This window comes from Euphorbia lathyris, chromosome 2 (assembly GCF_963576675.1).
Source record: "Euphorbia lathyris chromosome 2, ddEupLath1.1, whole genome shotgun sequence".
Taxonomy (NCBI): Eukaryota; Viridiplantae; Streptophyta; class Magnoliopsida; order Malpighiales; family Euphorbiaceae; genus Euphorbia; species Euphorbia lathyris.
The window spans coordinates 130,734,376-130,746,523 of NC_088911.1; the positions used below are offsets into that span (position 1 = coordinate 130,734,376).

At 33.7% G+C, this 12,148-nt stretch overlaps 1 protein-coding gene across 1 annotated transcript; it reads right to left on the reverse strand.

Annotated features, from left to right (window-relative positions):
* Nucleotides 1-455: 455 nt before the first annotated feature.
* Nucleotides 456-5,017, reverse strand: LOC136219956 (heat shock factor-binding protein). The gene is made up of 5 exons (XM_066007571.1): nucleotides 4,881-5,017; nucleotides 2,678-2,731; nucleotides 2,064-2,087; nucleotides 1,414-1,456; nucleotides 456-772 (listed from the first exon to the last, which is right to left on the reverse strand). The coding sequence occupies exons 1-5, from the start codon at nucleotides 4,881-4,883 to the stop codon at nucleotides 624-626; spliced, it is 273 nt and encodes a 90-aa protein (XP_065863643.1). The 5' UTR covers nucleotides 4,884-5,017; the 3' UTR covers nucleotides 456-623.
* Between the last annotated feature and the right edge of the window lie 7,131 nt (nucleotides 5,018-12,148).

Below are 12,148 nucleotides of genomic sequence, written 5' to 3' on the forward strand. Positions count from 1 at the left end.
TAGAATTTGTTGTTTTTAGAACATCATTTGTTGTCACACCAAACATGCCCTTAATAAACCTATATATTAATTGATTTATGGAAGGACCTAATACACCCATATATGAAAGATCAAGGGCTCAATGTGTCTAAATGAAAGATCAAGGGCTTAATGCACCAAATGGTGAAAGATCAGGGGCTCAATGTGTCTAAATAAAAGATCGAGGGCTTAATGCACCAAACAATGAAAGATCAGGGGCCTCAGGATGCTTTTTGCCATTCTAATATTGATAGACATCATTTTGATCCACATACCTTAAAGAGTCAAATTGTACCTCTAAAGTCTATTTTGGAACAAATTGAATGGTCAATTTCAAATGCCAACTGTGGATCACCATAATAACTAATGGCCATTCCATCTCCTTTTCAATGTTTTAAATAATAATAATAAAAAAAAAATCATGATGCACCTCAATGAATTACATCAAAAAATAGGGCAAACTCAATAGTTCGTATTCATTTCCATTTTGCATATTTAAAGGGGTTCATTGAATTTCAAACGAAATTAATTGAATGAACATAACCAACTCTCACTATAGAACATCATTTTGTTTAATCCACCAAAGCATATGTAATTACCGAAGTTTAGGTCGCATCGTCTGCTGGCTTGGGTTCGTCTTTCACTTTGGAAGGGGTCGAAGCCGAAGGAGAGGGAGAGCCTTCTACGCCCATTTCAGCTCTGAGATCATTGATGCTCTGCTCCAATTCACCTATCCTGCTTCCCATTTCATCAAGTGCAATGTAGTCAAAGAAAACAAGATTGAATTCCGTATATAATCAGGTTTAAGTGAGCAATTAACCGTCTGAACAATTAACTTATTTCAAAAGTTTTTCAGTGAGCATCCCAGAAAGCTACATTACCACATGAAACCCCAAAACTCCAGTTCTATCAATGATGACATTTATTTTATGTTTAATAAAAGTTGAATATTACCCAAAATTGTCTGCATCAACAGTGAACAAATGCAGGGGTAAAAAACACGCATACCCTTAGTGTTACTAACATGATTCCCCCTGAACTTCAAAACCAGATATAAAAATCATTGAACTTTGACATATATTAACATAAAAGCTCAAATGATTTACGGGCAATTCACATGGTCAATCGGTATTTACACTAGCAAACAGTCATTTGGACTTTTATGTTAGTATATGTCAAAGTCAAACGCTTTTATGTCCGGTTTAAAGCTCAGGACCATCATGTTAGTAACCCCAAACCCATAAATGCAGTCCTCATCAATGCCTATGAAAGATAACGAAATGATGCATGTCCCTACCACCACCTAAGCCCAAATTAGAAATTTAAGCAACTTTCACAATGATGGAACTCATTGAGATGATTTTCTATTAGCATATAAAATTTAGAGAAGGATATTCTTTACAATGATGGACTCCGACATTGTCTGGAACCTGGATTGCTGCAAAATGCAAGCTTAGAGTCAACATACATAACTGTCCTTATAGTTCTGGTGACTTCAGTAAAAACCATCATATATAATAAAGGGTAAAGTTCAAATAAAACCCCCGTGGTTTCACTAATTTTCAGATAAAGGACTGTGGTTTACTTTTTGTCAAAACAAGGACTGAGGTTTTCAACTTTAGCAAAATAAGGACTTTTTCGATTGATACTATTAAAATCACCCTTAACAACTTCAAAAATGACATATTTTAAGAACTACTAATATTCTAAGCAACTTTAATTCTTCAACTTTTTTATTTCGTGATTATTTAGATGATGTTTGGTAAAGAGAGAGAAAGTTAATGTTTAGATAGAGAAAGTTCCAAAAAAGATGATTTTCTAAAATCGAAAATGTACTTCCATAGAAAATATGACATTGAACAATTTTAATTCTTGAAAATTTTCATTTTCAGGTCGTTAAAGATAGTTTTAATAGCATTATTAAAAGCCCGAAACCTCAGTCCTCGTTTTGACAAAAAGTAAACCAGTCCTTTATCTGAAAATTAGTGAAACCACAAGGGTTTTATTTGAACTTTCCCCTATAATAAATTCAACTACAAACTCACCATTTGTTGGAGTAGATTTTGTACCTGCAGAAAAGAAAAAAAGCACTCAGCAAATGCTATTTGCACAATCACTGAACCATTAAGTAAATTGCTACGACAAATAATTTATGGGAAATATTGGAGAAGCATTAAACTGTGACTGCTGACAACTCTATTAAGGCAACAATCAAGGTACTTAAACAATGGAAAGCATAAAAGCCTCAACTAGTTAGATCTCAGAAATAACAAGTGGGCAGTTCATGCTACAGAAATTCACAAAAACTATCTATTATGATGTATGTATCAGGTATATATATATATAACCAACACGGTATCATCGAAAAACAGCCTAAATGGTACTAAAGTAACAACCTGAACGCTTGAAGCCAGTTTACTCCCAAGAGGTACAAGAATAAGAATTTCAGAGCTCATCTGTTACCTATCTCATCTATACAACACAGTGGCAGCATATCTGAATTGTTCGTAACTAATTACATAGAGGTACAAGAATAAGAATTTCAGAGCTCGTCTGTTACCTATGTCCTATTTACAACATAATGGAAGCATTTCTGAATTGTTTGAAATTAATTACATAGAAAACTAAAATGTCTATGGGGTTGTCTACAAGAACTTACAAAGACAGTCATATCAGCAGTACTCTGCTTTGGATCTTCAGCATCATGCCCATCCTGCAGAACATCAGTACCAGGCAATAAGATTGACAACATAAATTGATACCAACATACGTATAAAAACAGAAACTACAGCATAAGAAGCTAACACACATAAATGGATGGAGAAGAAAGGAGCCAATGATAGGTTAGGTAATAAAAAATTTATGTTTTCTAATTGAATTCCAAGAGCATTTATGGGCTGCCAGCCTCTCCACAGATTTGGTAATAAGAGAAACAGAACTCAGGGCACTACAATACAAGCAAAGCTGAAACACTTTACCTGTTGCGTAGGTGTAGGTATCCTTTTCATAGTGGAACTCCAATAAAAATAAATAAAGCTAACACCAGACACTCAGCAGTTCATACTACACGCAATAACATACCCTGAGTTCCATTTCACTTACCAACTTACCATTTCTCTTTCAGAGTAAGTAAGGTATAACTTTGATAAATTCTAAGAAAATTTTATGTTCAATCATGAAAAATCCAAGAAAAGAAACAATATTGTTTTTGATATAGATATATAGACCACTTGCTGCTTCATTTGGCTGATCTCTCTCACAAATGCTCTAAAAGGAAACAACTCAAACACATTCACATTATAGATATTTCCATTCAAGACATGATAAAAGTTTTGAAAGTTTCCACAATCACACTCAAAAGTATTAGCTCAACCAGTTGATCTTTGTAGCCTGAATTGGATCCCTTTTTATCTTTTTCTTATCTGAGTTGTGAACTTGTGACTAAGGCTTATAAAAAAAAGAGATTCAGCCATCTAGGTGAAGTAGATCACCAAGTAGAAGCCATTTGATACATATCTAAGACCGTTCTGCAATAATATCAACAACAGCAGTTTGACTCTCAGGCATAGTTATTAAAGGCGCATGGCGCACTAAGGCGCTAGGGGTCCTGGAGCCTTGGCACATGGCGCACGGCGATGGCGCGCGCCATAGCGAGACAATGCGCTTACAAAAACAAAAATTATAACACTATAAGACTAACATAAAAATGCAATGAATACTAAATCATGACAATATTGAGCATAAATATGTTTCAAAATGCAAAATAAAACCCATATTAGAAAGCTAAAGTTGAACACTAAATCCTAAGTTCTACTCCTCATCAAAACTCTCCAAATTAATCACTCATATTGAATCTGAATTCCCTTGGCTGCTTTGTTTCTGTTTGAATTCATTTCCTGTGTTTTGTTCTACTAAACTGCTTCCTCTTATAATAAGATTTTGTAGTTGCCTCTTCTAATTAATTCAAATGTATAATCTCTCTTTCTTTTTAATATTTGTTTTTGTTTCTCATTTTTGGACCCTTCAAAACACTTGTTCCATATATGTAACTGTCAAAAAACCCATAAAACTGCCCCTAACTCACCAAGGCACGCCTTAGTGCGCCTTTGGCAACTGCCCCTTGGCGCACCATGGCAGTTGCGCCACGCCATGGGGGTGTCATGGCCCTAAGGCCTGCGCCTAGTGCGCCATAGGCGCGCCTTTAATAACTATGCTCTCAGGTATGTCATTACATAGAAAGTTGTAATTAACAATAAAATTACTTGTTGAAATCCAAATAAATCCACATGATTACAATATGCTAAGCTCAACCGATAAAGTATGAGTTCAAAAATTCTGTTTGAAACATGCATACACGCCTCCAAAAAATAATGAAATGTCACTTCCTATCCAGATACTTCATTCCTTCCAATAACATGGCAATCTAGGAGGCAAATCACAAACCATTAACTTTAAATCATAAGCAATTTCAACTTAATCTTATGCAATTTCAATGATGGCATATTTCCTGACAAGAGGAGAAAATTAAGACCAATTTACACAAACCATGGACTTCAGAATAATCAATGAATCAACATTCAACAGATCTCAAGCAACTCAAATCGAATTACATTTCTCGTTGAATATACAGAGAAGCTGCGGCAAATTGGCCGTGTCATTAAGTAAATTAGTAAATCTACATGCCGTTTGCGAGGCTAGAAATATTCAGAAGCGATGATGAGATAATTAAAACAAACAGGATACATACAAATTATCAAATGCATGTTTAAAGAGGTAGAATATATCAGATTCGTAAATTAATCCATCCGCTCAAACTTCAAGCAATTTAAAAACCTAACACGTAAAAACATCTGCATATTTACCATTTCGAAGTTTTTTTCTGGTAAGTCGCTGGGGAAGACGAAGCAGAAAAAGCGTGGTCTGTGGTGAATATCTGGGAAGAAATGGGGATGTCTGTGGAGTTTAATAAGACCTAATTACAGATTTGTCCCTTCTCCAGTCAGGCCGTCCGTATTTTTTTTTCATATCTAAATTTAATACTGTTTTAGAAATAATAAATATTAAATAAATATTAAATAGTAAAATTAATGTATTATTATTAATCCAATAATAAAAGTCATGAGAGAAGTAAGCAGATGATAAAGTATTAATTACTGAAAATTAATCTTGGATGGATGAAGTCGAATCTAATCGCAAGATTTTATGGAAAGAAAGAGAAGAATTTATCTTGGTGATTAAAGATTAGTAGAGTTGCGTCTTTATTATGAATTACAGGCTTATTACTATTGATCTAAGGAATTTTGTCATGTGACACTATCTATCCAAAATTTTATCATTTGGTCACTGAACTATCCCAATTGATGAAATTTTATCCAATTTGGATGGAAACTTAATAGAATTATTGACATATGATGATATTATGACAACTAGACTGATAAATTTTAGTTTAGAGATTTATTTTTTCGTTTTAATCTCATTAATTATTTGGATAAATAAACTTTAAAATTACGGCATATCAATTCCATATGTCAAAATATCACCACATATTACAAGGAAACGATTTTATCAAGACTTCATCAAAATTAAGTGGAATTTCATCAATTTGAATAGTTTATGGTCCAAATGTGACCAAATAATAAATTAGTGGCCAAATATTAAAATTTTAAATAAATCAGAGTCTAAATAACATTTTACACCAAATTACAAATTGTAATTCATAAATGCATTTATCGTCTTGTAATTTATAAAAAATTAAAAATTAAAAAATCACTATAATAACAAAATAATAGTTTATACATTGTTTCCAAATATATAAAAAAAAAGTTAAGAGAAAATCAGTACATATGTTGTCAAAAGAAAGAAAGAAAAAATATGAGAAAACATGAACTAGAAAATGTTGATCCAATGAATCGTCAAAATTGAATGAAATTTCATCAATTTAAATTTTATGGTCTAAATGTGACCAAATAATAAATTAGTGGTCAAATATTAAAATTTTAAATAAATCAGAGTCTAAATAACATTTTAGACCAAATTACAAATTGTAATTTATAAGTGAATTTTTTCTTGTAATTTATAAAAAAATAAAAAATTTAAAAATCACTATAATAACAAAATAATAGTTTATACATTATTTCCAAATATAAAAAAAAATTCAAGAAAAGTCAGTACATGTGTTGGTGTGTAACAAGATAGGATTATTAAACTAGAACTATTTAATACCTTACAAATATCTTCACTATGCCTTTACCATTCAGCGCAGAACTATTTTTTGTTATAAATCTAAATCTATATACTTTTTAACTATAGAAATCTTAATAATTATTAAATTTGAAATAAATTCTGATCAGAGGCCCTAGGCGGCCGCTTATGCGGCCTCCCCCTAGAGCCGGCCCCGTCTCTAGTGTACAGGTAAAGCAAGAGAATTGATAAAATGTGTTTTAGAGACATTTTTGTTTAGTTGGAACCGTAGTAGAAAATATATGAATTTAAATTATCTATATTAATTAATAATAATTAGAAAATTGAAATATCACAACTACTATATTAATATCATAAATAGTATTTCATATCATAAATAGTTTTTCAGTTTTATTGTTAAAATAAATTCATTAATTACACCGCCTATACTTATCCAAATTTTAATTCCTTTTCCACTCCATACTTTGCAAATTAGACCCTTTTAAGAATATCGCTGCCTACTAAAATACTTCTCCAAATATACAATGGATTATGGCCTAGACAAACCTCTATATGAACTTACTATTATTTAAGCAAATGACTAATAAAGATGTGGAATATTTAATTAATGAAATTTAATTAATAAGTGGAATAAAAACAAAACAAGTTAATAAAGAGAGAAATATTGTATGAGATGGAAATCTAGAGCTTTTGGTTTCACTTAACCTTTCATATAGTAGACTCAATTAACTTGTCCAAATTCTTTATCCTATTTGAGATGGTTATTTTTCCTAAGCAAACTAATATTGAGTTTTCAAATGATTAGTTATAAATCTTAAGCTAATTATTTAAACTATCACTAATAAAAAGAATTAACCAGAAGGAGCATTAAATATAAAAAAAACTTAGAAAACCAATAAATGATACTAATGGATCATTAGTTCTAATTTACAGATTTTAATTAACTATTTTAATTATAGAGAATTAAATAAATAACTACATTCAAGTTGAGAAGCAAACATTAAAAATCATAAATCAGTTCTCAAATATGGATAAAAGAACTTAGATTTAAATTAAAAGATAAAAATTATATAAATAAGGTTAAGATTCACCATAGCTCTAGTATGGTATTTAGTTCATATTCAAACAGAAATAAATAACAAAGATGATAATGAGAGTTCATGGATACAAAATAAGAGAAAGAACTAGATTTAAAAACTATAAGCAGATGAAGTTGGTGAAAACAATTGAAAGAAAGTGAAAACTACTTTTTCCACAATGATATTTTGCAACTCCTATTTTTACCACTACTCTAATGGAACTCAAAACTCTTAAGAAACTTAAAAAATCTCTTATTACAAGTGTATTTTGTGCTTCTTTTGGCCTTGTATTTATAGATGGACAAGTCTTATCCCAAACCTACTTTTTGTTAACTTCCAAAATCCATTAAAACTCTTGCCCCTTTCAGCCTTCAATTGCTGACAATTTTAGCTCAACACAGGGTTAATCACATGCTCAATAATGTATTTTGAAGTCTAAGTCATATTTGTGGAAGGTTGGAAGTGGTTGGGCGACTTAATCCAACCAAAATTAATCATAGAGATCGATGATTCTACTCAATTTCTAGTTTTGATGTAGCACGTTGTGACCCATTTTCATACATGTTATGGTCTAAATTTCAAAATATTGATATGTCTTAGCTTTTTATAGAAATTTGAATCATCTCAATCTGAGCTTGTATGAAAGTGTTATACTTATATTACGAAAGGATGTCGAATCTGAAAAAGTTGTGCAAATTGCAATCCATTTCACTTGATTTTTTATGTCAGAACAACACCTGAAAGCTAAGAAATAACAAAAATGTGCCCCATAACATAAACTAATTAAACAACTAAAAATTTAACACAAAACTAGACATGAATTAATGCATGAGTTTAATTCTAAAAATAAATAAAAAGATGCATAAAATGTGATGTCGTAATGTCGAATCACCACGTCTTGAGACCTGTAAAACAGAATACTGTCAGATAGGGAGCCAGTGACCAGCAAACCCTCTCTAAAGCTTAAGTCAATATGTGAATAAAAGACTTAAGGCATAAACTACTAGTTGCAGTGTATAAAATAATGTGTACCTTTCTCCCTGTGCTAAGCTTCTATTTATAATGATTCAGGCTTCAACTTATGTACACGTGTCAGCATCATATTAGTTTGGAACCTAAATTCCCTTTTTAATTGAGCTTAGCATGTTTATGAGGTCCAAAACCTTATTTCACAAATGGACCCTTTTGGGGACCCTAGATGAGCCAGCCCAAAGGGTAAGTTATGGGCTTTACGCAGGCTCATCTGATATTATTTACCATATCAGAAGTCCCCCCCCCCCCCATAAAACTTAATCTGAATAAATCCTTTAGGATTTCCTTTAATGATTTGTCATAAGAAAACAAACCTGACTTTTTGTCACCATTAGAGCCGCTACCTCACTCTTCCTATTAATACTGAAAAGATGTATCGATAAGAACTTCTCCCTTTATTGTTTTAGAAAGAAAAAGCTCTCCTCTTCGACTTCTTCCATCCAAACTGTAAGTTTTCTTCTTCTTCCTTTATTTCCATGGCACTTAGAACTGGTACAAAAAAGGTTCGTGAACCTAAAGCTTTACTCCTTCCCCTGAATCCCCCCAAAGAAGAAGTAGATGAAGAAAGTCCTGAGATCCCTAAGAAAGCTAAGAAATTAAACCTTAGGGTTCCTGACCAACCCTCTACTCTTATTCAAAAAGATTTAACGAATTTGAAGGAACAATACGAATGGTTAAATACCATGACTTATCTCTTCCATCTTCTAATGAAAGAGCCAATCTTCCCCCTTCCCCTCTGAAATTAGGAATTTTTCCCCAATTTTTGGAATGGGAAACGACCTTTCCCCTTGCCGACAATGTGGTTTCAGTTCTTAATGAGTTTAACCTTAGCCCCTGTCAAATTACCCCGAATGTTTGGCTAGAGCTTTTAAGTTTCAAGGAAGTTTGTCTTGATATGGGTCTGGATCTTATTGGTTCTCTCTTTCGTTTTTACTGGAAACCTATAAAAAAAGGGAAATGATGATATGATATACTGGAAATATCATACCAAACGCGGAGGTTTTATTAAAGACAAAGTTTTGAGCCATAAGGATTTCAAACCGAAATGGGTTTGGATTGAACCTAATGGTTTGGACCTTAACCGAAACCCCTATGTCGTTCGTGGATACCCTTTCTCCACCAAATGGAATGCCAACCCAACTTCCTCCACATCATAGAAGCCCGAACGACCCCTATCTGCTGCTGAAGAAGTTTCTTGCTCTCTCATCGAAGCCTACAAATATGATTGGAACTATAAAGAGATGCTAAGAGTTCTTCAAACCCAGGGCCAAACTTGTTTTTACTCTCGCCGATTCAGGATTATCTACCTAAAATCTAAAATGTTTATTGACGCCGAAGGTGACTTTCTCAATTTAATTCTTAATTCTTATTTTAATTTTCCTTTTGCAGGTCATTCTGACCATGTCTACTCGTGAAACCATATTAGATCGTTTGAGGAAGGTGCAGAAACAAGAAGAAGCTGCAAGGGAAAATCTAGCACCGGCCACCGAAGATCGACCTCTGAATTTGGACGCAACTAATCCTACCACCAAAAGAACTCCCCCACAAGTTGTGAAGACCAAACCACCAAACGCAGCTGAAGCTTCTTCTGCCAACAAACTGAAGAAACCTTCAGTTCCGAAGCATGCCCCTTCTTCCACTTCGAAACCCACTACTCCCGAGAATATCATCCCAACAGTAGATTTTTTAACACCACCTTCCAGAAGTAATATCCAAATGGATACTCCCCCATCTCTCGGTCCATTTGGTGCTACGCCTATAATTCCGGAGATTGAAACAAGAATGGAAATGGAGGTTTCACCGAAGATCAATCTTCAACCAATGAAACCCCAACCTTAACCTTCTAAGAAAGACTTTGCTTCCTCCTCCAGAGCTCCAGAGCATGCTATTGACGAAGGTATTTTTTCTGATACCGACTCTGATGTTTCTGATACCGAAAAATCCATTGCGTATTGCAGAAAGAGAAATGGAACAAAGTGTTATTCTGGAAGGTATAATAACGAAGCCATCAAAGAGGGCAATCTCAATCTCTATTGACGAGCCTTCTGCTAAAAGAAGAAAATCCTTGAAAGGGGTGAATTACCAAACAGTGAATCAAGTGACTGATACTGTTGACTTGACCAAACTATTCGAATTTCATTGGTATGATCGGCCTGAGGTATGCTATCCCCTCTTTCAACTTCTTTTATTTGCTTGGTCCTTATATGTATATTTATAAAAAAAATACATTTTTGCAGCTTTGGAAGAAACTCTTTGAGAATCAGGTATCGCTTGACGTTCCGTGGATAGTAAAAGACATATCCCATCTTTCTGTTATGCCCCAGGATACAGAACTTTTTGAACAAATCAATGTTCTTTCTGCCTGTGAAGAGGTTCTAAAGAGAAAAGCTTTGGTAATTCCTTTAACTGTTTTTTTTAAATCTATACTTTAAGTACTTAGCTTCTATTCTCCTTCTAGGATCAAGCAGCCACTACCATCCTAGTGGACCAATACCGGACCACTACTGAGAAATACAACGAACTCCATCGAATTAACCAGAAACAAGTTGCAGATATTTTCCTTCTGAAGAAAAAGCTGCTGCTGAAAGGAGGGAAAAGCTTGCTTTGCAGAAAGCAAAGGATGTGGATGATCTCAACCGGCTTGTTGGGGAAAGGGAGGAACTTGTGCGAAAATAGCTTCATAATCTCCAAACCCTTCAAGAAGATTATAATGAAGCGTTGAAGCAAAGAAACACTGCTCAGGACAAGGTTGCCGAACCCAATATTGAGTTGAATACCTTATTCCGAGAAGTATGGAAACTTGGAACTTCTATTTTTTAAGGCACAAGAAGAAACGAACGTCGAAAAAGGACGAACCGAGCTTCTAAAGAAGGGTATTAATGTTGCCATAAATTCTAATTCTGCACTTCGTACCAAAATTGAATTGCTCAAAGAATATCAGCTACTTAATACTGCGCTTTTTGTCCGTTCTATTGCCAGCCTAAATCGGGATATGCTTAATGTTCTTGGCCAAGCCCAAGACTTAGCAGTTAGTCGCTCTATGAAGTTCATACTTTGGTTTTTACGTCAACTTCGTGAAATATACCATGATGCTGATTTCGACTTCTGGGTAAACGTATTTCCCCCAGAAGATCATGAAGATGTTCCTGAGGCTCCTTTACACTGAGAATTTCCTGATCCTCGAGATCTTTAAAATATATTTGTGCCTTTGATTTGTCCAAAATCTTTATAATTTTATTGTTGAAACACCTTTCCACACGATTTTGATTTGACAAAATTATTTAAGTTAATCCATGATTAAGGGACAATTAAATTTAAGTGATTTGATTTAATTGTACTAATATGTTTGTTCAATATTGAGTATAAATATAAATACAAATAGAAATAAAAAGTAAGATAGGATGAAGTCAGCATAAGATCACAGCACAAGCTGAATAGAGTGGAACTCAACGTAAGAGAAGATAAGTCATCTTCAAAACAGAAGCTTAAAAATCAAGAAGCTGAGTGGAACGAAGCTCAGCATCAAAGGTAGAAATGTCTTCTTGAAAACTATGTCTTACAGAACGAAGCTGACCATGGAAGCTGAGTGAAAGAGAACTCAGTTTATGCATTAGCAGACAATCATAGACAACGGCCATCAAAGAGAAGCTGAGTGATCTTCAGGACAACATGAATAATCCGTTTGCTAAAAGACAAGCTACGACAACTGTCTGCACCAATAATAGAAACTTTAGAATTATGCAAAAGCCAATTTCGAGATGCATGGGTCAAATGTTCGTTAGCTAAAAGACGAACTGGCACAAGAAGACGAAACCTGC

Bases quoted from the DNA above. Each gene is read 5' to 3' on its own strand.
- LOC136219956 (XM_066007571.1), bottom strand. The intron at 1,457-2,063 runs GTGAGTTTGTAG...TGCATTTTGCAG, and splicing joins AAAATCTACTCCAACAAATG to CAATCCAGGTTCCAGACAAT. The intron at 773-1,413 runs ATATCCTTCTCT...ACTACATTGCAC, and splicing joins GGAGTCCATCATTGTAAAGA to TTGATGAAATGGGAAGCAGG.